The 25,693-nt window shown below is 44.1% G+C and overlaps 3 protein-coding genes across 3 annotated transcripts; 2 read left to right on the forward strand and 1 right to left on the reverse strand.

The window, feature by feature from the left end:
* The first annotated feature begins 2,307 nt into the window (after positions 1 to 2,307).
* Positions 2,308 to 3,295, forward strand: LOC123161236 (uncharacterized protein At1g05835-like). The gene is made up of 2 exons (XM_044579116.1): positions 2,308 to 2,414; positions 2,839 to 3,295. Exons 1-2 carry the CDS (start codon positions 2,354 to 2,356, stop codon positions 3,168 to 3,170), a joined length of 393 nt encoding a protein of 130 aa, XP_044435051.1. The 5' UTR covers positions 2,308 to 2,353; the 3' UTR covers positions 3,171 to 3,295.
* A 7,282-nt stretch (positions 3,296 to 10,577) lies between these two features.
* Positions 10,578 to 16,861, forward strand: LOC123060544 (endoplasmic reticulum-Golgi intermediate compartment protein 3). Its single transcript, XM_044483307.1, has 13 exons — positions 10,578 to 10,936; positions 12,213 to 12,286; positions 12,432 to 12,515; positions 12,601 to 12,681; positions 13,501 to 13,581; positions 13,679 to 13,771; positions 14,669 to 14,842; positions 14,937 to 15,004; positions 15,144 to 15,195; positions 15,289 to 15,342; positions 15,423 to 15,512; positions 16,199 to 16,265; positions 16,469 to 16,861. The coding sequence occupies exons 1-13, from the start codon at positions 10,795 to 10,797 to the stop codon at positions 16,558 to 16,560; spliced, it is 1,152 nt and encodes a 383-aa protein (XP_044339242.1). The 5' UTR covers positions 10,578 to 10,794; the 3' UTR covers positions 16,561 to 16,861.
* Positions 16,862 to 21,181: 4,320 nt separating this feature from the next.
* On the reverse strand, positions 21,182 to 23,049 carry LOC123060551 (F-box protein At5g46170). The gene is made up of 2 exons (XM_044483318.1): positions 22,667 to 23,049; positions 21,182 to 22,526 (listed from the first exon to the last, which is right to left on the reverse strand). The coding sequence occupies exon 2, from the start codon at positions 22,410 to 22,412 to the stop codon at positions 21,342 to 21,344; it is 1,071 nt and encodes a 356-aa protein (XP_044339253.1). The 5' UTR covers positions 22,413 to 22,526; positions 22,667 to 23,049; the 3' UTR covers positions 21,182 to 21,341.
* Positions 23,050 to 25,693: the final 2,644 nt, after the last annotated feature.

Here is a 25,693-nt window from a genome sequence, read left to right on the forward strand (position 1 = left end):
CCGAACAGTATCCTCGAACGAGTTGGGTTCTTGCTAAAAGAAAAATGCTCGAACCTGCTATTCTGTTAGGATATGATACTTCCATTACTGTTGTTCCTGATGAGTCTGATGACTCGAACTACAAATTCTTCAAACAACAAAATGGTAAGGTTTTCGTTCGATATACTGGGACTAACTGCAGGTCTGGTTCACCCAAGAAGCAAATCTGGGTGAAGAAGTGCATTACTGAAAATCTATCTATCACTTCTAACTTGAACATGCAGAGTAATTCTCTTCGAGATAATGATTATCATTCACGGGATGGCTTAGGGAGTTTCTCAAATGGGTATCGATCAAACCTTCAACATAAGGAGTATATGCGTACCTCCTCAAATCATTATGCTCATGTATCTGGAAATAACTTCAATGCATATTCATATAATTACTCTCAAAGTGCACAGATGTCTTGCAGATCTCGCCAAAAGAATACTCCTTCTCAGACAAAGCAAAATGAGATCCTCGTTGCCCACGCAAGTGTGGGTTGCGAAAAAGAACTAATCCTCTCTTGGAGATATTATCTCAGGAATTCCATTCGTTTATTCTTTATCCTGAGATCTATATTATTGGTGCTAGTTCCTTGTGTTTTTCATTCGTTTTCTTTGCTTTTTGTTGTGTTTGTGTTCTTTCCGTATATCTCATTTGCTCACTTCAGATATCTTTGTGTTCATCCTGTTGTATTCTCATCGCTGTCTTCATCATCTCTGTCATATTTTACGGTTCATCTGTGTTAACTTATTGCAGTTTCCTTTCGATGCTCACTTCATTTTTTATCTCATGTTACTTCATGTGATTGCCTATAGCATTACTATCATTGTGATTAAACATGTGTTACTGCAAGCCTGTACCATAGTTGCTTCCTACGTTGATAGATATGCTCCCCAACATCATGCTTGATTGAGCTGTTTTCCATCATACTTTATTTTCGCTGTTGTGTTTGGGATCTGTTCAAAACATTCAAAAGAATTTTTGAATCTCCCATTCACCCCCCCCCCCTCCCTTTGGTTGATATACTCTCGGTCCTAACATCTATAGGCATAATTCATTGTCTGTCTAATTAATTAATTCCATTAACGACTCAGTTTCCAAATTGATTCGGTGCGGAAAAAATTGCTATTTAAGTGGACATATGTAATTAATCGTCTTGATAATTAATTGCATTAATGGTTTGATTTTCAAAGTGATTTAGCGCTTGATTTCCAAATTATTTTCGCATTAATGGCTACTACGAATGACGACTACTTAAATATTTCCTTTAATAATAGAGATATTACACATTTGACGGACCTCTTAAGTGGATTCATTTCTGCAAGGCTATCGAGTATTGTAGGACACATTTTTCTGAATGATTTTCTTGACGTTTGAATGGACACTCTTGATTTATTGAGAATGTAGCCTCTCTGACTCGCTATATGACCGACAAGAAATATAATATGACCGCCTCCATGAACGCCTGTATCCGGCGGTCCGATGACCCGCCTGCCACCACAAAGGTGGGAGTGTGCAAGGAAGAAAAACCAACATGGAGGGGTGGTGGTGGGAGGTGAAGGCGAAAATAAACCATGAAAGAGAAAATAAAATGTGTGTACGGCCTACCAACCCCCCCCCCCCCTTAAAAGTAGGGATATATGTGATTTGGTAAGGTAAGAAAATATATGTTATTTTGTAAGATCAGAAAAAAATATGTTATTTTTGTTGTATTAGAAAAGTTGTGATTGCCATTTAATAGTAGAGATATTGAAACAATAAATGGCAGCACATTAAGGAGTGTTTTTTTATAAGGTAATCGAGAAAAATCTTATGTCTGTCTTTTAGGAAAGTGATCTCACATATATGATGTGATTTCTAAATTCTTAATTACATAATTGAATTGAATCAGCACATGCCAAAGAAAAAAGGAAACAAGACCTTCCCCTTTAATGAGATTTGATTTTTTAATAGGAGGGGGGGTGTGAGGTGAGGCAGAAAAAAATGAGACGAAAAGTGAGGAGAAGCTATCAACTCCCTCTTTAGAAGTAGAGATTTTAGTGCTATATTATTATCTTCTATACGGTGACTCTCAAATGCATTCTTCACAATCTTGCAAAAGAAGGTTGAATCCTAGCGAGGAGAGTTAGTACATCACTCATCCTAAATTAATGCATAACTTTTCCATGTCTAATCCTAAATTAATGCATCACTTATCCTAATTAATGCATCACTTCCTCAAGCTCAGCGTACAATGGCCTATAAATAGCAACCCATATGCAGTATATGTGATTCAAAACAGAAACATAATACAATATAGAGCAACTGTGCGCACATCTTAGTGATTAGCATGGAGGCCAAGCTTGTAGTCATCCTTGCGGCCTGCTTGTTGATTTCCTTTAGCAATGGAGGTACGCATGTAGTATACAGTATCGTTTTCGCACACAAATACCTGAACACATCACTACTTTGCATTTGCGATGTCATTTTGCGAGGGTTTGTGGTTGTTGCATGTTATGTATGTTTGTTGGGTTGATCGGTCCGTTAATTAACTGGGCAATTCTCTTCTTCTTAATTAATCAATGAGGTAAATCTTTTGCCTTCGTTTTGAAAAAAAAACTAAATATTCTCCATTTCATAAGTACTTCCTCCGTTTCTAAATATTTTTCTTTTTAGAGATTTTAAATGGACTACCACATATAGATGTATATAAACATATTTTAATGTAGATTCATTCATTTCGTTTTGTATGTATTGTTGAAATCTCTAGAAAGACAAATATTTAAAAACGAAGAAAGATCACGAACACCAGGAACTAATGACCAGACAATGCAGGAGATGCACAGTGCACGGTGAAAGACCTCGTCGTCGCCCAGACCACGGCGCCGACGCAGCCCGGAGAGACGTACCCGAAGCATGTGGTGACGGTGAAGAACACTTGCGTTTGCATGCAGCTCAACGTGAAGATGGACTGCGCGGGGTTCGACTCCTCAATCGACGTCGTCCCTGCTTACACGATCACGCCGGACGGCGACAATGCGCTCTGCACCCTCAATGGCGGTCGTCCGGTGTATGGAAACGGCACGGTCACGTTCAGCTACGCGTGGAGCACAGACATCAGCTTCCGGCCCGTCTCGTCGTACATGGAATGTTCCGCAGCACCATAATGTTTAAGGACTCATTTTACAAAAAAATGTTTAAGGACTCTAAAAACCATGGAAAAGTATACAGCTGGTAGTGGAAAGAACGAAGCGCAGGAAATAAATGGAGTATACTTGCCGACTCTTATTTATTTATTTTGTGGGGAAACTTTTCAGTTTATTCATCAACGGTTAAGCTAGTATAAAAAACACCAAAAGTAAAAAAAATACATCCAGATTCGTAGACCACCTAGCGACGAGGACAAGCACTGGAGCAAGCCGAAGGCGCACCACCGTCATCGTCTCTTCCTCATTAGAGCCGGACAAACCTTTTTTGTAGTAGACAACCGGAAAGTCGTCTTGTTGAGGCCTTATAGGACCACCGCACCAGAAAATTAACCATCACCGATGAAGAAAAGTGTAGATTGAAAAGATCCAATCTTTAAAAACGCAAACATGAACGAACGAAGACTGGATCCACACAGATCCATTGAAGACAAACGTCAACCGAATCCAACGAGATCCACCAGTAACAAATCTCTGCCTCCGCCACTCCTCCCCACGCGAAAGGGCCATGTTGTTGCTGGTGCGCGCATCTCATCCCTGATCGATGGCGAGGTCGTCGGCATCACGCACCTCCCCCGAGTTGCGACGAGCATTTTCCTGTGGCGAACAAGAGCATCGACCAAAGTTTTTTGCAACGGGGTGCGTCAGAGGGTGTTGGAACTTTCCAGTCCCATTGTTGACCCCGGTGAGTACCGGTGTTGCGTCAGGCGCTAGGCTCGACAACGGGGATGTGCTGGGTTTGCCCCTTTTTTTCACCAAGCGACACATTAGTTGGCTGGCACGGACATTTCTTTTTGCTACGTCCGGCGACATTATTTGCTACAACCATTTCTTTTTTGCAGGCACTAGCAGAATTTTTTATAGGAACTGGCGACTTTTTTTTTGCTAGGATCCAGAATTGGGGTGTTTCTTGTTGGAACCAGCCCCAGGTTTTTACCGCCATCTTCAGTTTTTGTTGAAACCAACGCCCATTTTTGCTACTACTGCCTTGCTGGCTTTTGGTGGAACAAAAAGGTGCCATAGCATCCAAGTGCACCGACACCCTGTTATCTTGTCCGTCGATGCACACCAAGATTCGTGGGTTGTTCTCACGAGCCACACAGACCATTTGCAGGGCCAACATGCTTATACAGGCCATTGACCGAGAAGTGCATCGATGCACGCAGTGCCATCAACACGTAGCGCATCGACGACGCGCTTCTCAAGATCTAAATTTGATCATAATTCAATGATAGAATTGTTGCTCCTGTCGCAGGGCTGACATGTCAATCCGGATGTAGACAAGCATGTCGGATTCTCCCCTATGATGAACAGTGCGAGCAGCTAGGCGCCTAGGCCCAATTTTCTACCAAATAGTCCCTCCGTTTCTTTTTAATATGCATATAAGATTTGATCAAAGTCAAACTTTGTCAATTTTGACTAAGTTTATAAAAAATATATCAAGATTCATAAATATGAAATCAATATTAGTTTATGCATCATGAAATTAATTTTCATGTCATATAGCTTTAGTTTTGTAGATGTTGATATTTTTTCCAACAAAGTTGGTCAAAATTTATAAAGTTTAACTTTGATCAAATCTTATATGCAGACTAAAAAAAATAGAGGGAGTACTTGAAGTCTCCCGTCCTAGACCTGCTAATGCAACTAGTGGTACAGGGCCGGGTCCAGATCTCGAGCAGTTGTTCTCTTGATGGACGGGGTTGATAACCGGGTGCGTAAACACCAGGGTATTCGAAATCCATTCTTGTTGGAACCAACACTAACTTTTGCTACCACTGTCTTAGGTTTTGTTAGAACCAGCCCACATTTTTGCTACCCCTAGCTTTGGCTATAACTGACGCTGGCGTCGCCATTGATGCTGAACCCGAGGGTGGGCAGAACCGGCGAGGAAGGGTGTCGCGGTCAGCGTTGTGGAGCTACCATGGATGCAACAGCGTGGTGGCGAAAAAGTTGCTACGGCCAACGGCCTTTTTGTTTTGTGATTGACGACAGCGAGTGTCGGGGGCGAGGCAAACATGCAAGGGTGGCCCGCTCGGGCGCCTGGCATGAGGGAGTGAGCGTAGACACGAGGGAGGGGACAGTTGCCATGGTATTTTCTCGTATTCTTTTCAGATGTGAACGAGGTGAAAGACGATTGGAAACCAAGCCATCGGCAACCGGCATCTATTATTGGCCAATTTTTTAATATTGAAAGCAATGAATGCCAGGACCAAACATTTGTCGTTTAATAATTGCTCATTATTCAAACATTGGATATTTTTAAATGCTAACTTATCTTATACCATGAATCAAATTAATTCTCCCCAATCAATAAAAGACTGCCTCATTTTCACCGCACAGTGGGCTATAAAAGGCAACCGTGATGCAGAACAGAAACACAACACAATAGTATACATCAACTGTGACAGCATCTCAGTAATACAATTTGTCAAAAACTGTGACAACATCTCGGTGATCAGCATGGAGGCCAAGCTCGTAGTGATCCTTGCGGCCTGCATCTTGCTTTCCTTCAGCAACAAAGGTACGCACTGACTTATACAAACTGTTTTTGCACACAAAAGGAAAGTAAAACAAACACCAGGAACTAACAATTGGGCAACGCAGGCGATGCCCAGCCGTGCACACCGTCGGATCTCCTCGTCAACCAAACCACCATGCCGGGGGAGGTCGGAGGGCGCCCGCACTACCTGGTGACGGTGGAGAACAGGTGCGTCTGCACGCAGCTCGGCGTGAAGCTGGCGTGCGCGGGGCTCAACTCCACCGTCACCGTCGACCCGGCCGGCGTGGTCGCGCCGGCCGGGGACGACGGCGCGCTCTGCACCCTCAACGGTGGCCAGCCGATGCATGCAAACGAGACGGTCTTGTTTGCGTACGCGTCGAGCGCGAAGATCAGCTTCAGGCCCGTCTCGTCCTACGTCGACTGCTCCGTAGCCCTCTCGCCGGCTCCGCAGGCTGCACCATGATGTCTAGATACTTCCTCCCATTCTTTTTAAGTCTACATATAATTTTTGTTCAAAGTCAAAGTATCTTTATTTTAACATAACTTACAGAAAAAAAATATCAACATTTACAATATCAAATTAATATTGTTAGATTCATGCGAGAGTATTAAATGTTATGTGCCTGGGCACCTAGGTGCCCCAAACATATATATAGTATTGTAGTTGTTGATATTTTTGAAAATAAATTTGATCAAACTTTGCAAAGTTTGACTTAATCCAAATCTAATAAGCGGAATAAAAATGACCGGAGGGAGTACTCCGGCAGACATGCAACGACAGATGTTTTATTAAACGGAGGCAAGGACTCTATGTAAATTTTTTTAATGAAAACATGCGCACAGCTTCCTCTCAAACGGCGTCACAGGGTGATGTCCCAAACACTAGTCTTGTTTCATTTGTTCGCCCTCGCCGTTGCATACCGTGCATCAAAACTCAAGCGATGACCATGGTCATGGCCAGGTGGTCGAAATTGTCCAGCAGGCGATGAAAACATTTTATTTCATTTTTTGAGAAAACAAGAGCTTGTATTTGGGATCACAATCACAATAGTGGAAGGGAAAAGCAGGCTCACGATCACGAGCACCACAAGCATCACAAATTTCACGCCTTTGGTTTTTGCCCAATGACCATAATCTCGCAATCTGCTCGGTCATTTTCTAAAGCGGCACCAAAAGGTTCGGGCCTTTGATTATGGTCACTGATCTCGAAGCAGGTTTTTGCCCAGTGACCATAATGTCACAACCTCTCTAGGACACCACAAAGGGGGCACAGTCCATCGATAGGCCCATGTCATTTGATGACCTCAGTCCTCGACGGGAGACAATCAGGCATAAACTGCCACACAAAGATCTTGATCTTAAAATGGGAGGCGTTTTGCACAAAGGTGTGGACCACAGAAAGAGTCAGTGCACGACATAGAGTCTGGTATGCCGAGCCGGTAGAGAACACCCCTGACGAGGACAAAAGCATCGACAAGAGGGGCCGGCCGAAGGGTGACCCAAGCTACAGTTTTCTCGGGCCCAAGGGGTTGTTTAGATTGCGCCAGGGTCCGCCTCGCCAATCGCGGGCGCACCAATTTATTGGCGGCCGATTCCGCCACCCGCGTCTCGCCAACAAATTAGCGTTGGATTGAACTAGTGCGACAGGGCAGGCCAGGGCACACCGATTATTTGGAAGCCATCTAAACACCTACCCTATGCATGATTAACGCCAATATTTTGGATAGGCATCGATGGGCGTCGATCCAAACAGCCCCTAAATGTCCATAGGAACAAGACGTTCCAATTTCCATTGTGGGCGGCCGAGGCATGCAATATCATCGGGTCCGAGCACATAGCAAAACAAGTATAGGAACTCGACAAACAACTGAGATCCACCCCAACCATGTGTCAAACCAGAAGATGGTCCCGTCTCCATCACCTATGAGAACAGATAACCCAAGCTGAGTCTCGTGCTTGATCGACTGGATATACTTCCAGAACTGGGACCCCTCCCTATGCTCACAATTAAGAAGAGGATACTTTGCTTTCATAAGTAGTAGCCACGGACCCCCCCCCCCCCATCTTCTCAGATAATCCTCCTTACCTATCTCAGCATAAGGGCCACATTCATGTGACGAGACGCAAGAATACATAGATCCACATGTCCTCGGGCAAGCATATATCCACCCACTTGACCACATGGTGGTATTTTTTCCGCCTACCTGCCGCCTACGATAAGAATCGTGATAGGTCCTTTTCAAAGGAGCTACGCACACCTTCTGACAAAATTTACAACCCCATCATATACATGGGAGGCTCGAGAGATTGGAAGTCGATAAGCATTGGTTTACTCCCTTTGGGGTAAATCGCATGCACCACGGCTCCGACCGAGATGTGACCCGTCTTGCAGCCGGGTCAAAACTCGAACAAGGATCCTCGAGTCAGATAATAGCGTCCCCAATTACTCAATGAGAAAGGCGGACAATCTACGATTAAGGTTGTTCGCAATCCGTTGTTGATCCTCAACTGGATACCCCAAAATCACAACCTCACTCTTATCGAAATTGATCTTAAGGCCGGACATGGCCTCAAAGCATAGGAGAAGAAACTTGTGGTTGATGATAACTAGTTCTGACCCCTCTACCATGATCATGATGTCATTCACATCCCGGAGGTGAGTAACATCACCTCATTCGAAGAAAAAACACCTCTTGGAACAATATGCCCAACCACACATGAGATATGACCAAGCATCCTCGCCTTATCCAGGATGGCTGCCAGGGCGTCCACCGCAAGGTTAAAGAGTAGGTAGGAAATAGGATCCCTTGCCACACCCCTCTAGAAGACCTGAAACAGGGCCACTTCCTCATTAATATTAATCACAATGTTGCCATTCCTGGCTATTTTGCATGATCCAACAATACCAACGGTCATCGAACCCCCTTCACTCAAGCACTAGGCGGAGGAAGGAACAGTCAAGACGGTCATAGGCCTTTCCAAAATCTAGCCTCATGAAAACACCTTTCTCACGCTACACCTTGACCTTAGGTACTGTTTCATGAAGATTCAGAATCCCATCATGAATCCGACGCCCCTTAGAAAGGTGAACTGACAGGCATGAGAGAGGCGCTCCACCACCGGGGCGAATCACATCACACACACCTTAAAGAAGATCTGTTCTAGAACATTGATCATCGTGGTCGGCCTAAAGTGTCGGATATCCGTCACCCCAACTAGTCTAGGGATCAGGGTAATCACACCATACTTTATACATGACATGTCCAATGTCCCAATGTTGAATTCTTGGAATGTTGGCATAATCACTGGCTGAAGTTGCCCCTAAAACTTTTGGAAAAAGGAGACGGGAGCCCATTCGGACGGAACGTCAAGCTAGTCTTCATCTCCGCGATCACCCGACCAACCTCCTATGGCAGAGATGGGAGGGTAAGTTTCGCATTATCCCCAGCTGAGACCCTAGCGTCGACTAGCCAGAAGTTTGTCGCCAAAAAAAACTGGACCATGGGCTCCGCTGTGAAGAGCTCTTACAGAAGGAGTATAAATGTGCAACGACCCCCCCCCCCAAGAGGACATCCCTCTTCCATAAACAAAGGGATTGAGAATTTTCGTCGCCGCCCATTCACAATGGCATGTCAAATAGGCGGTGTTGGCATCACCCTTCAAAAGTCAATTCTATACGCTTCTATGTTGCCAAAAAAGCTCATTGTTGACATTGTATATAGAAAAAAAAGACAAGCATGCAAGTTGAAGCATAAACGACAGAACTAAACACCCTACTTAGCTCTTGAATATCGTGGACGACCGATGCGATTTCCACGATGACTACCTCTATTTCGAAACCGGTTCGGATTTCCAGATCGTCAGGTTGCAGGCACGCCATGTGATTTCCGCATGATGGTGACCATATACTGAAAACCCCATGTCCCCATCAATGCAGGGAATAGCACACACATAAAATTGCATCCGCACACGGACCCAATGATATGTTTCCGATAATGCTACCCAGCGAACGCTTGCTGGAGGTGCATGGTAAAAACAAATGTTTTTCGCGGCGATTTACGTTGCTGCAGGAGCATGACGATTCCTTCAAGCAAACACGGCGATTTTTCACGGCATAAAACCCTTTCCTCCCAGAAACTGCATTGTGTTTACGAAGAAATCGCCACGCGCGTTATGAAAAAAGAATCATAAGAACGTTCGCAGATGGTATCCTTCTCAGTGAACATTCCACTGGCTGCTGCGGTCCCTGTGTTTTTTTTGTTTTTTTTTTTTGCGGGGGGCGGTCCCTGTGTTTTTGGTACATACACATCTCCTTTGGCCCGACAAAATTGACCACGACGTTGCTGCGGTAGCCGTCGGGAAGAAGAAGAAAAAAAAGCGGCCGACCACGCCATCCGAAGGTTCCAGATGCCAGCAGAGACGCACGCACGCACGCCTGACCTGCCACAACGGATTCTGTTCAGAGGCCTGAGTAGGCCAGCTACGAATCGTGTGCGCCGGTGCACGTCACGTCTTCCACATCGGTCGCAAAATGGAAACTCTCTCAGATTCTATAATGTTGAAATAATAATCCTACTTTCCGAAAAAAAAAAGAAATAATAATCATACTGGTACTACTACTGTACTAGGAACAAAAACAATTGCGTAGGAAACCCGGAGTCCGATACGTATTCGCGGCTGGTCCCGCGCGTCGTAGAGATCCCGCGGGCGGGCGGCTTCCCACCTGACCCGAGCCGGGCCTGCCACGTCGGCGGAGTCCAACGCATTTCCGACGCCGCTGGCCAACGGCGCCGCGCCACGTGGAGCGCGTGCGCCATCACCGCGTCCGCCCGTCCGTCCCCCCCACCTCGTAATCATCTCCGACTCTTCTCCCCGCCTCCCCCATACCCCCTACCCCGAGGCCTCGGCTCGCTCGTAATCCCGACCCGGACGCGGCGGAATCTCGCGCCGGTCAAACCCTATCGCACGCGCGCGCGCGCTCTCACGGGCTCGGATCGGGAGGACTAGGGTTCGCGAGCTGCTGCCCTCCGGCGGTCTCCACGGCGTTGGCGTCGGCGGCGGCGGCGGAGAAGAGAAAGAGGGATGGAGGGGCTCCTGCACAAGCTCAAGGGGCTCGACGCCTACCCCAAGGTCAACGAGGACTTCTACAAGCGCACGCTCTCCGGCGGCGTCGTCACGCTCCTCTCCGCCCTCGTCATGCTGCTCCTCTTCGTCTCCGAGACCAGTAAGCGCCGCCTCCCCTCCTCCTCAGCCCGCAATGGCGTCGCCGCGATGCGCAATTCAAGAGTCCACGGTCCTCGAAAAGATGTTGAATTATAGTCCTAGCTAGATGTCTCTAGGAATTAACAGGTTGTTCAGCTCGGATTGGGGCGAGGCTTGATTTCGATGACGCGTATTTGATGTGCTCCTGTAGTTACCCTTCTGCTTGAGATTGAATGCTGCGCAAGATTTTCGAGATGCTTTTGGGTTTGCCGGTGGTAAAATTCATTGAGAGGTCGACAAAGGTGGTCTCTCTGGCCAAGCAATGTCTTTGCCGTCCGGGGAAGGAAAAGCTTCCACTTTTTGGTCGACATGTCTACCTGTGCTGCGCTGGTCATTGCCACAGATTGCAATGCTCGAGCAGTTGGAAGATTCCTGAAAACCTTTTCCGTTTTAGTCCATTCTGTTTTGCCAGTTTGGTGGGGGACAAGATTCAGTTTTTCATGTCTAAGTGGTCATGAAAGGTCATACCTTTGCTGCTGTGTTCCTGCCTGTGGTTCAGATCATGTCTTCAGAAATACTCCCCCTGTTCCTGAGTCGATGGTGTTTACATACTTTGGTGCATACCAAGGCTTGGTGGCCGTGTGCTGTTTGGTGGGCAATTTAACCCTCTCTCGACGCTCGATGCATGGATCGGCGCGTGACACTGGTGTAATTGAGGCCGCGTGCAGGGGCCGCGCTACTACGAACGGGTAATAAGTGCACGTGAGGGGGTAATTTTGAAGGATACTCGAGTAAATGGTGCCACGAGTTAGGAGGGGTAGTTTTGGAAAATATACCTAGGAACCGCGGGAAAATCTAAGCCACCATATAAATTCGGAACGGAGGGAGTAGGTTGTCATTTGGGTTAGCACGCCTGCACCATCAATATGTTCTTTGGAATGTCTGCTGGTAAAAAGGTTTTATTTCTTAGTCAACATATTTTGACCAGAATGGGTTTGCAGTATATAAAGTACTAAAGTTTAAGCGTTGAGGTCAATGCCAATGTTCTGCCAGAAATTTGCAGTTGGAATATGTTGTGGTTTTCTCTGTTGGGCAAGTTTGGTTGTGCGTTTTTGTCCAGTGTCTAGTTATGAAATCTGCTGTGCATTTGGTCTTATTTTTTTTCCTTTTTTTCAATATCGTGACCCTTTATATCCCTAGCCGTTTCCATTAATGCTACATATGCTAGTCTATCTCAAATAAATGAAGTACGACAAATATTCTAATAGCCACTATTTATTTGTCTGCTATTTTTGCAGGGTCGTATTATTATTCAGCAACCGAGACTAAGTTAGTGGTAGACACATCAAGAGGAGAAAGGCTAAGAGTAAATGTTAGTATTTGCCTTGTACCGATTAGACTTGATTCAGTTTTTTTGCTGCCGTAATTCAATTGTTTCTCTAAAAGGCATACTTCCGTATAATATTTTGGCAACATGGTATTCATATCCATTGTAATACTATAAATCTATTTTGCAGTTTGATATTACTTTCCCGAGTATTCCTTGCACCCTTCTCAGTGTTGATACAAGGGATATTAGTGGCGAGCAGCACCAGGACATTGTACGTACTTCAGTCATCTCCTTTTTTGCCAATTCTTGCTTTATCTGCTGATCCGCCATCTTATTCTTTCCATTTCTTGTTTTAGAGGCATGACATTGAAAAGAAAAGATTGGACTCACATGGTAATGTCATTGAATCAAGAAAAGAGGGCATTGGTGGAACAAAGGTTGGTGTCTCAGTTTCACTTAGTATGATGAGCTCATTAAAAATTCTAGGTCTTGAATAGGTGTTCAATTTAGTATGGGTGATAGTGCCTTTGGAGTTGAGGAACATGTTTCCATAGATAGCCGTAGAAACTGTGGTTGAAGTATAAGTATTTGAGTAAAAGAAATCCCTCTTCCTTACTTTCTATCTATGTTAATCACCTTTTTGGGGGAGTGGAACAACCGGAAATAAATACCTATTGTTATTATTTGGTAAGGATTTAGTGTGAATAAAGTGTACATATTTACAAACAGGGGACTGAAATTTGAGAACCATTCTGGCTCCTATATCTTGCACATGTGCATCTTTGTAGTTCTCTGCTGTAACATGGGTTTCTTAAGGAGTTAACAATGAGTAATTGGTACTCAATAATATGTCCACATAGAAATATTTTTTCTATTATACATACCTCGATACAAAATCTATATTAGTTTCCTTGTATAGTCTGTGATATTTGTCATTGTTATAAAGGGTTTCCTGTATATTTCCACCTGTACTTTGTGTATTTATGCTGGCCCTTGGCCTCCGGGGAAAACAAGTTGCATATTTGCTAACATGGTTTCATAGCCTAGGGTTATGCCCTTCTTTTTCCTCTCCACGTTAGGGTCTTATGTTCAGATAAAAAAATTGTTATCTGCGATGAAACTGTAGCTCGTCGAAATTATAAGGCTAACCTAGTCTTAACCAATATTTCTTACTTATCTCAGCAAGTAACCTCTAATCATATGGCTATATTCTACTTTGTCATTTGATGCATATGCTTGATTGATCCTTTTCATAGATCGAGAAACCATTGCAAAAACATGGTGGAAGGCTTGGCAAAGGCGAGGAATATTGTGGCACCTGTTATGGTGCGGAGGAGGTGCGCACACTTTTGTGTTTTCCCTGTGTTAATCTCATTTTCTGTTATCTGTTTTACCTTTTTAACTTTGCACTGCTTGTGATTTTTTGGAGCCCAGTCAGATGAACAATGCTGTAATTCATGTGAAGAAGTTAGGGAGGCCTACAAGAAGAAAGGGTGGGCTCTTACAAACCCTGACCTAATCGACCAGGTATATGAATTATTTTGGCATTTTTTTTGCCTGGATATATCCAGAAAAAACTTTGTTTTGAGTTTTTGTTTTTGTTTTTGTTTAGCATTAAAAAGAAATCCATTGTATGGTACTATGTTGAAGATTGTGGATACCTTGCTGTGCTCTCTTGAATGACAGAGATGGCACATCCCTGAAATATTTGCATGCTATGCACTCTGCTGCATCATGTGCAACTTTGCATATGATACCGTCCCTTCTGTATCATAGGCTCGTAGCTAGCCATCAGCCTTCTCTGTTCTTTTTCAGGCGTTAATTTACATACTAGTGGCCAGTTAGACACGTTTTAATGTGTTTGGTAACTCATTTCAGTCTGTATGTAGTCCATATTAAAATATCCAGAAATCTTATAATAGTGAACGGAGGGAGTACTTTTGAAGGGAAATTACACACTGTAGGTTCTTTTTGAATATAAAATTGAGACTTGCTCTACTATTCGACGGCTGATTCTGTTAGACCTAATGTTGACAATACATGATGTTTGGTAACGCATTTCAGTCTGTATGTAGTCCATATTAAAATATCCAGAAAGCTTATAATAGTGAGCGGAGGGAGTACTGTTGAAGGGAAATTACACACCAAGGTTCTTTTTGAGGATAAAATTGAGGCATGCTCTACTATTCGACGGCTGATTCTGTTAGACCTAATGTTGACAATACATGATGCTGCAAGCAATAAGCTTGCAGGTGCAACATGCCCCTAGAGTTGTATAATGTATGCCTTGGATCCTATAATGTCCAACAGAACTTTTTTATGCGCTTTCTCTTTCTGCATGCCTGCTGTTTGCAACTGCTAAGATTTTTTTTCTTCAAGAAAAGAACGGCTAAGATTTAATACAGTCTATGATGGCTATCGCAGTGCGCTAGAGAGGACTTCGTTGAAAGAGTTAAAACCCAACATGGTGAAGGCTGTAGTGTCCATGGCTTTCTAGATGTTAGTAAAGTTGCTGGAAATTTCCACTTTGCGCCAGGCAAAGGATATTATGAATCAAATGTAGATGTGCCTGAGCTGACTGCTGAAGGAGGTTTCAATGTAAGTAGGTTACATAATTTTTTTTCTTTCTTCCTTGGTTTATTGAAATGTTTGCCTTCAGTGTTCTCTAATATGATGTGTGTAATTTTACCAGATTACTCACAAAATAAACAAACTGTCCTTCGGGACAGAATTCCCTGGTGCTGTCAACCCACTTGATGGGTAAGTCTACACCTCCAGCACATTCAGCATGCAATGAACACAATAATATGGAGCATTCATGTTCCCCTAAGTAAATTTAAATATTTCATATTTTTTTCTTTATTCTGCCCTCAAGTACTAACCAGTTCCATGAACACAGTGCTCAGTGGACACAGCCCGCATCAGATGGGACATACCAATACTTCATAAAAGTGGGTATTGCTGCACTCATGTTTGTTGCAGTTCTATCACTTGCTTCTGCCCTTGGTTTATGCATCTAAGATTTAATGGGTATTCCTTTCCAGGTCGTCCCTACAATTTATAATGATATAAGAGGGCGCAAGATCGATTCAAACCAAGTTAGTAGAGTTCATTGAATGATTACATGCTCAACCTTTCTGTTAACAACCTTTATGATAACTGTTACTTTCATTCACAGTTCTCAGTAACGGAGCACTTTAGAGATGGAAATGTTCAACCGAGACCCCAACCCGGGGTATTTTTCTTCTATGATTTCTCACCTATAAAGGTAAATAATGAAGACGTCAAAGATGCACATATGAATTTTCGCAGAAATATGTGACGGTTCTCACCTATGTACACACCTATGTGTTCTCACTGCACATGCAACTTGTGCAAATGGCACCATCTGTTTATGTTATTTTTAAAACGCGCGCGCGCGCACACACACACACTTGAGGACTAAAAACCTAAATCATATCCCTTTATCTATTTTAGAATGAACAGGGAAATCATGCCCCTCCCAAAATTTTGTTGTGGTCAAGCCTAATGCGCATCTCTATTACTACCCATTATTATGCTGTTATTGCATACCCGCAGAGAGAGTTGCAGGATGAAACTGGACTTAATGAAATAACCTTTAGATTCGGTAAGTATATGAAGATAGTATTATTGATCTATTGTTGGAAGGAGCAATGCCTCCATCTCGTGAGCGCTGAGAGTAAAATAACATACCAAGATACGTTTGTGCCTGTGGTGTGTACATATGAGTGGAGTAAATCCACAATTTGCATGGATACTTGGTACAAAACCGTGATTTTGTCAAGTTAACTCTTTGTAGTTTGTATATGTTTTGTTTAGTTTAGCCATTTGTAGCGAGCACAAGATTGGAAGCTACTCTATTGAGCTCTTCATGTCTCTCAGCAACTATGATTGAGTTTTTGACTCCAGCTGTATGGCTAATGTCTTGTGCAGGTGATATTCACAGAGGAAAATAGATCCTTCCTCCACTACCTGACAAACCTGTGTGCTATAGTTGGAGGTATGAACACTGCCTCTAGTTTATGCATGCACAAACTACCTTATTTTATCATATTATATCATGTTAAAGGTTGTCATCTCTTTTAGTACAGAAAGTGTCTTTATATTTGTATTCTGTTGCGTTCTGTATAAAACTGTGTTGAGTTTTTAGTCGAGGTCTCCACGTAGTGTGCCTTATTGATCTGTTTTCTGCCTGATCCTCAGGGATCTTCACTGTCGCGGGCATCATCGACTCGTTCATATACCATGGACAGAAGGCACTTAAGAAGAAAATGGAGATAGGCAAGTACAGATGAAACCTAGGCAATATTTTCCAAGTTGTGTGGCTTGTAAGGAGGTGGATCCAGCATATGCGCGCCAAAAGACGACGAGACCCCAAAGGGTTACAAGGCAATCGAAAGTGATGATGCTGCACATTAGTTGATGAAAACTTGTAAAAAAGGAAGACAGAATAGGCTGGGTCTTGGGGGCAAGTGCTTTCATGTCCATCGATAGAGACTCTAGTTGACTGGCCTGAACTGGCGCAATGCTTACTGTACTTGGAAGTTGGTGCATCACAGAATGTTTCTCGTCAATCGCTTCACTCATTGTGTGTCACATCTTCGTTACTGTGTGGTGCTGATTTTATTTTGTTTTGCATTTTAGCGCTTTGGCAGAGATATATAGTTGACTTGAGCTCTTATGAAATCATATTTGTAATCCATTTTCCTTTGATTGCAAATGCGAGTCTTTTAGGACATGATATATGGTATTAAAGGCTTTGGCCAACAAATTTTATGCAGACAATATTGTCTCACATAGAACTGGTTATATAAATTGAAATTTGTAAGTGGCATATCAAATTGTTTTTGCATTCATTTTTGCTGAACGTAGTTGACGCCGTTCGATCCAGATCGTGAGATCGTGACAACACGAGTAGACTCCCGTCCCGATAGTCAACCCGCAAGCCAATGCCTTTTATTATTGTGCTATTTTATGATCGTTTGGTATTTTTGCAAAGTACCACACATGTGCCAGGTATCACATTCATATAAGTACCTTGTAGGAGTATAATGCTAGTACTCCCTTCGATCCATATTAATTGTCGTCGGAGGGAGTAATATCAATTTGACATTTTGGATCAATTTGACATTTTGGATGTATGATTGTCACTTAGAAATGTATGATTGTTATAGAAAGAATTTCCATTATATTTGATTGCCATTATAATTCAAGGCGGCGTTCCAGGAACGGAAAGGCGGGAAATACCACTTTGTATGTTGCTGACAGCTGTAGGAGAGAAGATCCTCATCCAAAAGAATGCGTAACAAAACTGTAGCTTTTGAACACTTCAAATGCAAAAAAAAATATGTTGATCCATGAAGCTCTGACCCAGAAACTGCTATAGAATGTCCTGTGCAGGCCTATGATAGTATTTCCAGAAAAAAGAAAAAGCAATAAACCGTCCAGCAGGAAAATTGGCTGGCTCTTGTCTGCTCTCAAACCTTCATTCTAAGGATGTATCTAAATTGACTTTGCTGAAGAAATTGACTTAACATGTCGATTTTTTAACATTCAGAACTGGAACAGATCTGATAAGCCTCCCCTGTGGATAAAAGATTCGCCACTTGCACCGGGATCAGATCAACGCAGGATGTGCCAGTCTGACAACCAGGTGCGCATAGCTCCATCTTATCCACTCAGCTTCCAGATTACACATAATACACACGATCTGATCTGATCTGATCAAACCACTAGGAGAACCATATCAACGGTAACTATCTCATACTCTTGTTAATCCATGTTCTAAATATAGTTAAAAACACTTCTACTCACACCATCTCGCTTATTATGGCAATGGCTCTAACTAGGCATAGATAATTTGATTATTTTGGCAGTAGAGGTAACTGTTCAAATAACACAGAAATTCATGGTCTTCTCAAAGAGAGAGAAAAAAAGGTGTTCCTAGTTTCCGATCGATCTTTTCGCGGGGAATTGCTAAAAGAAAAACAACTCCTTCTCAAAGAAAGATGCAAGCTAGCTTTACCATGGAGCTACAGAAACTATATCGCATTTGTAAATCATAAGATCAATCATACATTAGATGTTCATTTAACTTCTTAAAAAGAATAGGCCACCAAACAACCAAAATACGTGCAACTTGAACTTAACTGAAAAACAATTAGGTGGCTGAAAGTGTATAATCTACTAACTTATTTCCAAAAAATACACACTTGAGATGGCAGACATGTACTGATGTACATTATCCAAAGATTCTCCTAAGTCATGATCGGTTTAGCTTATTCACAAGTACACATGCCAGCTTATTATTTTTAGGGGAAGTACACATGCCAGCTTAATATTTTTAGGGTAAGTACACATGCCAGCTGAATCCAAATGCTGTATATGTAGTCATTCTTGTGCCAGCCTTACAAATGACCCCACTAAAGATCCCAAGGCCTCAATTATTGACAAAAACAATGAGCAAATTATTTCTGTAACCACATAAGAATGGATACAGCACGTTCATGTCTTCTGAAGCATTCTTGTAAGATATTCCACTGCAAAATTATTTATGTAACTGGATCATGATCCGAGTCAAACAGGATGGGTTGAGTCTGCATCTTGGCATTAATGGCATGGCCAAGGATAATTGACCAATGAGAACTAATCTGACAATGCAGTTGTTTTTACCAACATACTCCATAAGCTAGATAAACTCGATAGAACTATATCCATAAAACCTGAGATAAGAGTAGGCGTAAACTAACAAATTAGGAAAGTCAACTTCAGGAAACATCCTGGCAACTGTAACTACGGTATCAAAATGAATACACAGATCAAAATCAGCATCAGATTAGTACTTCTCATTTTTTAGTCCCAAATGGATAACATCTACCTGGAAGAAGAATCGGTCTGGTCTCTTTTAATGCTGCCTCGTGCATGCTTCCTTCTATGAAACTGCTGTGAAGTTTGGACCAGATGTCCTGAAAGCATGCCAGAAGTTGTGAGAAAATTATTTTTACCCCTGGAGTGTGGTACAGACACAAGCTCAAACCAGTGATGAATCTGAATCTGAAGCTCCCATACAGACAATGGATAAATACAAAGGGCAAGCAATGTCATTAGAAAGAGGAAACCAACACTACATGTGGTTTCTCAGCCAGACAGATCTTCTCGCTTACTTTGGCAATAGATGTAACTTCTCAAACTAGGTAACTGTTCAAATAACACTGAAATTCAGGGTCTTCTCAAAGAGAGAAAAAATAGGTGTTCCTTGTCTCCTATCGATCTTTTCGCAAGGAACTGCCGAAAAAACAAATCCTTCTCAAAGAAAGATGCAAACCTTGCCATGGAGCTACAAAAACCAAATCACATTTTGTGAATCATAAGATCACTCGTGCATTTAAATTTTTAAACAAATAGCCTACCAAGCAAACAAAAATAACGCCAAACTGAACATAACTGCGCAACAGTTAAGTGGCTAAAAACATAAAATCTAACTTATTTCCCCCAAAAACATACACACTTGAGACATGTACTCCCTCCGTTTTTATTTAGTTCGCGTATTAGCTTTGGTCAAAGTCAAACTTTGTAAGCTTTGACCAAATTTATAAAGAAAAATATTGGCATATATAGTAACAAATCAATACTACTAGATTCATTGTTGAATGTACTTCCACATCATATAGATTTTGTTATGGTAAATATTTATATTCTTTTCTATAAACTTGGTCAAACATTAGAAAGTTTGACTTCGGTCAACTCTAATATGCAGAGTAAATAAAAACAGAGGGAGTAGTACATCATCCAAAGATTCTCCAAAGTCACGATCAGTTTATTCACAAGTACACATGCCAGCTTATTAATTTTAGGGGAAGTACACATGCCAGTTGAATCCAAACGCTATACATGTAGGGAATCATTTTTGGGCCAGCCTTACAAATGGCCCCACTAAAGATCCGAAGGCCTCAACTATTCACAAAGTTGTAACCTCATAAGAATGGATACAACATGTTCACGTCTTCTGAAGCATTCTTGTAAGATATTCCACTGCCAAATTATTTATGTGCTCTTGCCTTTTTTAGATGATAACGATTGATGTGTTCTTACTAATTGGATCGTGATCCGAATCAAACGGGATGGTTTAAGTCTGCATCTTGTCATTAATGGCATGGCCAAGCATAATTGACCAATGATAACTAATCTAAAATTGCAATTGCTTTTACCAACGATACTCCATAAGGTAGATGGAGATGAATAGAGCCATATCCATGCAACCCAAAGGAGATAAGAGTAAACAAGTAGCAGTAGTATACCCAACTTATTAGCAAAGTCAACCTCAGGAAAGCATCCTGGCAACCGTAACTACAGTTTCAAAATAAATACGCAAACCAAATCAGGTGGCAGCTGTTCCCCTGCACGAATTTACCAGTCAGCATCAGATTAGTCCTTTTCATTTCTCAATCCTAGATGGATAACATGTACTACCTGGAAGAAGAATCTGGCTGGTCTCTTTTAATGCTGCCTCGTGTATGCTTCCTTCTGTGAAACTGCTGTGAAGTTCGGACCAGATTTCCTGGAAGCATAAGAGAAGTTGTGAACATTTGTTTTTACACATGCAGCTCAAACAAATGACTGAATCTGAATCTGAAGCTCCCACCTAGTCACAATGGATAAGCACAAGGGCCATGCCACTGGAAAGAGGAAACCAACACTGCATGTGGTTTCTCAGTCGGACAGGTATTACTTGATGTAGTTTGGCTAAAAAAAAGTAGAGGCATCAAATGTCAAAATCTACATTGCCTCTTCAGATATCTCAACTGGCAGAATCCTTCTGTGGGAGTGAAAAATCAGCTTTGCAATAACAACAAAAAGCAGCTTGTATGAGGGTTAGATCACATCAGAGTGTCGTTAGAGAGGGGAGCAATGAGAAAATGTACTAATTTGATATGTTTTTCATATAGCTAACGAAATGTCACCACTGTACAAAGAGCTAACACACGAGACAACAAGCACAGACTATTACACAGACCAAAAGTTAAAGCAGCCAAACGACCCTTGCTTGCACCAGCAAGCAGATACCCAGGAAGAACTCCTAGAAGCCATTCATCTCCAGAAGGTATGTGCGCCTCTTCATCAGCGCCTTCAGGGCGAATTTGAATGGCCCATCAAATGCTCCAGAGATGAATGCGTCGGTTTCCTTGCGGCTGATATGGCCGCCATTGCTTCCCTCGGTGGAGGGCTTGATAGCAACCAGTGTAGCACCCTGCAGCGCAATTCCTCCAGGCAGCTCGAGATATGGCGCGTATTTCAGCTTCATGTTGCAGGCCGGGACCTGGGTCCTGTTGGAGCATGCCGAGGCCGACAGTTGGTTCTCTCTGAACTCCTTCAGCTGCTCTGCTCCCATGGTCAGCGTGCCCTGGCCATCGGCATCAGTCAGCACCAAGCTCACAAGTGTGGGGTGCTCCTTGATGATCGACCGGAGAAGATAATGCCTCGTCGACGCAGCGATGAGGGAGCTGATCGTCCACACGACGCGGAGCTTGAGCCCGCCATTGGTATAGAAAGACTCCGGCATGCTCCCGTTGTCCTCCGAAGACGGCTCATGCTCTGCGCCAACAGGCTTGCGGTCAACCCTGGTGCCCCCAAGGATGACACAGTTCTGAAGCGTGCTCCCGTACTCTGCCCGCCATTTCAGGAGCACCCCGTCCTCGGTGCCGACATCCCCGGAAGGGAGCTCGATGTGGAGGTTCCGCACGTGCGTGAAGCTCCGGAGCACCTGCGCCGGCGAGTGGTGCGCGAGCTGCGGGAAGAGCGGCCGCCCGGCGCCGTTGGGGCCGCGCGCGCTGTGGAAGGGCTTGATGATCGTGAAGAGCATCAGCTTGAGGAAGTGGGAGAGGATGTTCCGGGGCTTGGGCGAGATCAGGTTGAGGGCGTCCTCGCCGTCGCCGTCGACCGCCACGACGCGGTCGATCTTGACGCAGACGTCGTGGACGTGGGGCACGAGCCCGTTGAACCGCTTGGACGCCGCGGAGCAGCGGCCGAGGGAACGCACGTCCTCCACTTTGTTGAGGATGAGCAGGACGAGCGAGTCCGGCAGGCAGTCGAAGAGATCGAGCTCGAAGTCGAGCGCCGGGTCCGCGTGGATTCGGGCCTTGGGAAGCATCGCGCCGCCGGAAGGCCGGGAATGGCAGGAACGGGCTGCTCGACCTTGGCTCTTCGGATGGCTCGCGCAATGGCAGCAACGGCCCGCCAAATCGACGCGACGCGACGCGGCCGCCTGAAGGAAAGGAGAAGGGGAACAGCTCAGAACACGCACGGGAAACATTAGAGACATGGATGAAGCAGAATCACCATCAATAATCAAAGGGAACCTCAAATGAGGAACCGGGAGAGTGGAATCACCAATCTTTTACATACCTCAGTCGCCGGTCGCCACCGCCGCCGCAGCCGCGTCAACCAGCCCAGGCGAGCAAATCGGGGGCGGAGCCGAACCGAGACCCGCGCTCTCCTCCGGAGCAGGGCCGGATCCGACGCCGGCGAGCGCCCGGGAGGCCAGGGAGCAACCCGAAAACTCGCCGCAATTCCCCGCCCGACCGACAGCTCCTCCGCCTCCGGCGAGCCGACGCGCCCCAAGGCTCCGATCCGGCGGGCTCCCGGCGCCAATCAGGCGAGGCTGCTGGCTAGCGTTTATCGGAGGCGAGGCGAGAGAGATTGGGGATATTTTTCTCCTCTGCTCTCCTCCCGGCGGCAGTTGTTTTTTTCTGGCTCGTGCGGTCGCTTCTGCTCTGCTCTCCGGCACCACTCGACGGTGGGCGGCTTTTAATATCGGCCCGGAGGACGGGGGCGGTGGCGCCGTCAACAGGTAACGGCTCCCCGCAGTTAACCCAAGCGGCGGTGGCGCGCCGTTGGTTGATGGGTAACGGCGGGGGAGCCGTTACTCCCGGTCCACGTCAGCGCGGGGGAGGGTGGTGTGTGGTGCGACAAAGCACCCACAGTTTTCTCAGAGAAATATAAAGAGTTAAATGCACGGGCGGTCCTAAAAGTTTCATCGGGGTGTCACTTTAATCCTAATTCTTTCAAAATGCATCTTTAGGTCCTCATTCTTTAGTAAGTGGTTCATGCGAGGTTCTTTTTCCATGAGCGCTCATTGCCCTGCACGTGTGGCGCGTTGACCCACGCCACGTCGACATAGGGCCCAACCGCCAGGTGAGAAAATTACACTGGAGGTCCTAAAAGTTTCTAGGCAGTGTCACTTTAGTCCTACTTCTTTCAAAATGCATGTTTAAATCCTAATTCTATAGTAAGTGGTTCACGCGGGGTCCTTTTTTGCACGATCTTTCTCTGACATGCTTGCGTGCATTGACCCATGTCATGTCAACTTAGAGGCCGTTGTGGTTGTTCTTTTTTTTTAGAGAAAGCCCCTTGTACCCTCCCCCTCTTGACATTTCCCACCTCTCTCTCTCATGCCCACACCGTCACCATGGCTGGGGCAGTAAGCTCCTCGGCAAGGAAGCGAGTGACGAAGAGGAGCATTGCAGCAGCGTCGGCAGCGTTGCCTCCTCCACAAGCTATAGAATGATCGTGCGAAAAAGGACCTCACATGAACTACTTACTATAGAATTAGAACGTAAACGTGCGTTTTGAAAAAAAATAGGACTAAAGTGACTGCTCAGAAACTTTTAGGATCACCAGTGTATTTTCCTTGCCAGCCAGTTGGGCCCTTTGTCGACGTGGCATGGGTCAACGTGCCACGCGGGCAAGTCAACGAGCACTCGTGGAAAAAGGACCTCAAGTGAACCACTTACTAAAGAATTAGGATCTAAAGGTGCATTTTGAAAGAATTAGGACTAAAGTGACACCTTGATGAAACTTTTAGGACCTCCAGTACATTTAACTCAAATATAAAAGGAGGCACCCAATTTAAATATGGGTCTGTATAGAACACATCTAGATATGACATAATTATGTCACATCTAACCTTGTGTCCATTATATTTGTGATCTATTTTTTTGTTCTAATTTTTTTATTCCTTATTGCTGCGTTATTTATGGAAGCTTAGATGTGACATCCTTAGAAAATATCTAGATGTAAATTACACAAACTGTTTAAACATTCGTACCTATGAATATTCGCGCACACATACTATCTCTATGATCACCTCGAATGGTCGAGTCGATAAATAATTACCGCATTCTCACCTCTTAAACTAATTTGAACCTTGAACAAAAATACTTAGTCGCAGGGTTTCTTTGCCTTCCGCAAGCGCCACCGTCGATCTGCCTTGTCTCCGGTGACTTTTTAGGGCAATGGCGATGTGGTGGATCCTGACCATGGCTTGCGGGAGGCTCTATTTTTATACGTTCTTCGAGTTTTAGGCCTCTTTTGGTTCATAGGATAGGATTATCATAGGAATAGGAATCTTGTAGGAAATGAGATGATGTGTATCTCAAATTCTATGAGTAGGAATAGGAAACAAGATGTCATTTGGTTGACATCAAAGGAATTTTTCCATTGAGTCTAGGCTCTTTTTTATTTTTCTATGAAATGTGGAGGATAGGAACCAATCCTATGTAGGAATAGGAATCCATTCCTATGAACCAAAGGGCTCTAAAGGAAAAAATCCTATAAGAATCATATCCTCTAGAATTCCTATGAAATTCCTCTAAACCAAAGGAGGCCTTATTAGGATTTGTGTCCCGCTTAGGAAGACGAGATGGCGGCAGCTCCTGAAGATGAAATAAGGTTCTCCCCGCTTAGCCCCTATCCCGGTGGTGTGTCTAGCATCATAGGTGGGCGTGTGGAGGTGTGTTTACAGCGGATATGTACTTGGTGGATTTGCTCGGATCTGATCATAGTTCGTGTACGTCTGTCTGTCTTCAGGTTGGGTCCTTCCGATCTATGCTATTCATTAAAGGCAGTGGTTGTTGTTCTGTTGCGCTGGTTCTATGGGGCCTTAGCACGACGACTTTTCGGCTGTCTAGCACAATTTGCCCCCCTCTAGTGAGGGAGGAGCGATGACGGCGACGCGCCTTTGGCTTGCTTCAACGCTTGCAGTCGTCACTAGTGGTCTACATATCTGGATGTATTTTTTAATTATTTTTAGTGTTCAATGTACTGTTATGATTGAAGATGAATAGATAAAAGTTTTATAAAAAGAATGCATCGAACCTTGAGATTTTCAACTTTGACATATGAAGGAATTGAAATTTTTCGACAACTTCATGTGCTAATTACTCCGGCAATATTAGCGCGTAAATGTCACTGTTTCAGCCTCTATGTGATAGACAAAAACTTTGAACTGGCCTCCTCGTGCATCTCTCCTCTGCCCACATAGCCCGGACAGGGTCTAGGATCAGCATCGAGCTCCGCCGGAACACATCCATAATGATTGGATTTGTTTTAACGGCAGTTCTTTTTGTTGACTTGTACAAACAGTGAATCTAT

The sequence above is a fragment of the Triticum aestivum genome, chromosome 1A, assembly GCF_018294505.1.
Source record: "Triticum aestivum cultivar Chinese Spring chromosome 1A, IWGSC CS RefSeq v2.1, whole genome shotgun sequence".
Classification (NCBI taxonomy): domain Eukaryota; kingdom Viridiplantae; phylum Streptophyta; class Magnoliopsida; order Poales; family Poaceae; genus Triticum; species Triticum aestivum.

Coding starts and splice junctions, on each gene's coding strand:
- LOC123161236 (XM_044579116.1), top strand. CDS start 2,354: ATGGAGGCCAAGCTTGTAGTCATCCTTGCGGCCTGCTTGTTGATTTCC. Junction 2,415..2,838: donor GATTTCCTTTAGCAATGGAG/GTACGCATGTAG, acceptor CAGACAATGCAG/GAGATGCACAGTGCACGGTG.
- LOC123060544 (XM_044483307.1), top strand. CDS start 10,795: ATGGAGGGGCTCCTGCACAAGCTCAAGGGGCTCGACGCCTACCCCAAG. Junction 15,343..15,422: donor GCAAGATCGATTCAAACCAA/GTTAGTAGAGTT, acceptor TTTCATTCACAG/TTCTCAGTAACGGAGCACTT. Junction 15,513..16,198: donor ATGATTTCTCACCTATAAAG/GTAAATAATGAA, acceptor TGTCTTGTGCAG/GTGATATTCACAGAGGAAAA.
- LOC123060551 (XM_044483318.1), bottom strand. CDS start 22,412: ATGCTTCCCAAGGCCCGAATCCACGCGGACCCGGCGCTCGACTTCGAG.